The 1,993-nt window shown below is 54.7% G+C and overlaps 1 protein-coding gene across 1 annotated transcript in view; it reads left to right on the plus strand.

Moving 5' to 3' along the window:
• Positions 1 to 1,993, plus strand: part of MEGF6 (multiple EGF like domains 6) — a 117,524-nt gene that overhangs the window by 110,527 nt on the left and 5,004 nt on the right. Inside the window, exons 23-24 of the mRNA XM_035897589.1 lie at positions 683 to 713; positions 1,635 to 1,763. Of these exons, the coding sequence (XP_035753482.1) occupies positions 683 to 713; positions 1,635 to 1,763 (160 nt within the window). The remainder of the gene's footprint in view (positions 1 to 682; positions 714 to 1,634; positions 1,764 to 1,993) is intronic.

Here is a 1,993-nt window from a genome sequence, read left to right on the forward strand (position 1 = left end):
AGCCCAGGGGCTTTTCCTGCCTCACCCTGCCCACAGCTGCTTGCACCGAGCTCACCCGCAGGTGCACTTTGATAATTTCTTTCTATATAAATGAATCAAAAAAACCCACCCACAAATGCAGAAACTGTATGATAGATTTTTATTTTTTTTTTTTTAAAAGCTAGAATCCTGTCCTTGGCTTCCCACAGCACCGTGTTACTGCATTTCAAACCGTGCCTGTGTGCCGATACCTACCCGGCCCTGCGTGGCACGGCCACAGCTGCGAGGACAAACCTGGCCCGTGGGTGGGCAGGCAGCCGGTCTGGGCGGTTGTACGGGGGATTACTGGGGGGGTTTGCATTCATTCGTGAGGCAGACGTGAAAATGAGGTCCACAGATTTTGTGCCTGCAGTGCTAACCTCTGCATCGAGTGTTTTGGGTGGGAAGGGCCCCCTCGAGGTCTTCTGCATAACTCCGGTGCTGCACCCATCTTGTTTTGCAGCTGCTTTAGAAACCAGGCGCTGCTGTGACGGCCGAAGAAGCAGCAAAACTAAACAATTTCTGCCGTGATTAAAATACATTGTGCTGGCACCCAGTGCTCATTAAGCAGTGCCAGGAATAATGCTTCCGAGAACGTGGGGCGCAGTGAAAGAGAGGGTTTCGTGCTGAATTAGGTGACCGCAGCAGCACCCTTCGTGCTCAGGTACCCGGGGCAGATGTGACTGGTGATGCCAGTCAGCCCTGGGCCCTGCAGCCGCTTCCCACGCCGTAGGTGCCGTGGGGCGGGAGAGGGGCTGCGGTCCCCGCACTGCCAGGCTGGTGATGCCCATCACCGCCGAACCAAAGGCAAGAGGGGACATCATTGCCTCCAGCCGCACCACTTGCAGAGCGATAAAACCTTTGCGGGCTGGCAGATGGCACCAGTTGTGTCACAGCACTGCTCTGGCTTGGCAGGAACGAAAGGGACTGTGGTGGTGTGACCCTGGCTGGATGCCAGAGGCCCACCAAATCTGCTCTGGCACTCCCCTCTAACTGGACAGAGGAGAGAAAAGTAAATCAAAGGGCTCGTGGGTTGAGATAAAGGCAGTTTAATAAAGGAAAAAAAAAAAAAAAAGCAAAAGCAAAGGAAAGGCTGCACATCGTAGCAAAAGGAAAGAAAACAAGATTTTATTCTCTACTTCCCATTAGCAATCCATGTCCAGCCACTTCCCGGGAAGCAGGGCTTCAGTATCCATACTTGTTCCTTCCCGAAGACAAAACGTCGCAAAAGACGAAATTCCCCCCTCCTCTTCCTTTTCCATTAGTTTTATATCTGAGCTGATGTCAGATGGTATGGAACATCCCTTTGGTTGGTTTGGGTCAGGGGTCTTGGCTACGTCCCCTCCCAAGATCTTGCCCCCTTCCAGCCCACTGGGGGGGCGCAGTGAATATTGGAGACACAGCCTGGATGCTGTTCAAGCCCTGCTCAGCAGTAGCCAAAACACTGGGGTGTTATCAACCTCTTTCTACATACCAATAGAAAGCACAGCCCTATGCTGCTCCACCCAATACAGGGACGTAAATGATGTGAGCGCCTACCAAAGCTCAGTGAAAAAGGACCCGCGTCACCTTTTTTTGTGTAACTTCTCGTCTCTGCCCTGTTTGCATCTCTGAAGCTTGTCCCGAGGGGCTGTTCGGAGCACGCTGTGAAGAGCGCTGCGACTGTGGGGACAACGTGTCGTGCCACCCCGTTACCGGCGCTTGCGATTGCCCCCGCGGCTGGAGGGGCCGGCGCTGCGAGAAAGGTGAGCCCGGACGCCGCTGGGTACCTGGCTCCTTTGGAAGCCCGGGAAGGCGAGAAGCTTCATTTTTAGTAAGCGTTACAAACCGCGGCAAAACGTTTCAAGGGGCTGACAGAGGCATTTGGGTCCAGCTCCGGCAGGGCCCTGGCTCGCACCGGCAGTGGGCGCTGAGGGCAGGAGCTGGCCCGTCGTCTCCAACTCCACTCAGGCGTTACCAACAGCTTGGCAGCCCG

This window comes from Egretta garzetta, unplaced genomic scaffold (assembly GCF_000687185.1).
Source record: "Egretta garzetta isolate BGI_Z169 unplaced genomic scaffold, ASM68718v1 scaffold737, whole genome shotgun sequence".
In the NCBI taxonomy this organism is placed as follows: domain Eukaryota; kingdom Metazoa; phylum Chordata; class Aves; order Pelecaniformes; family Ardeidae; genus Egretta; species Egretta garzetta.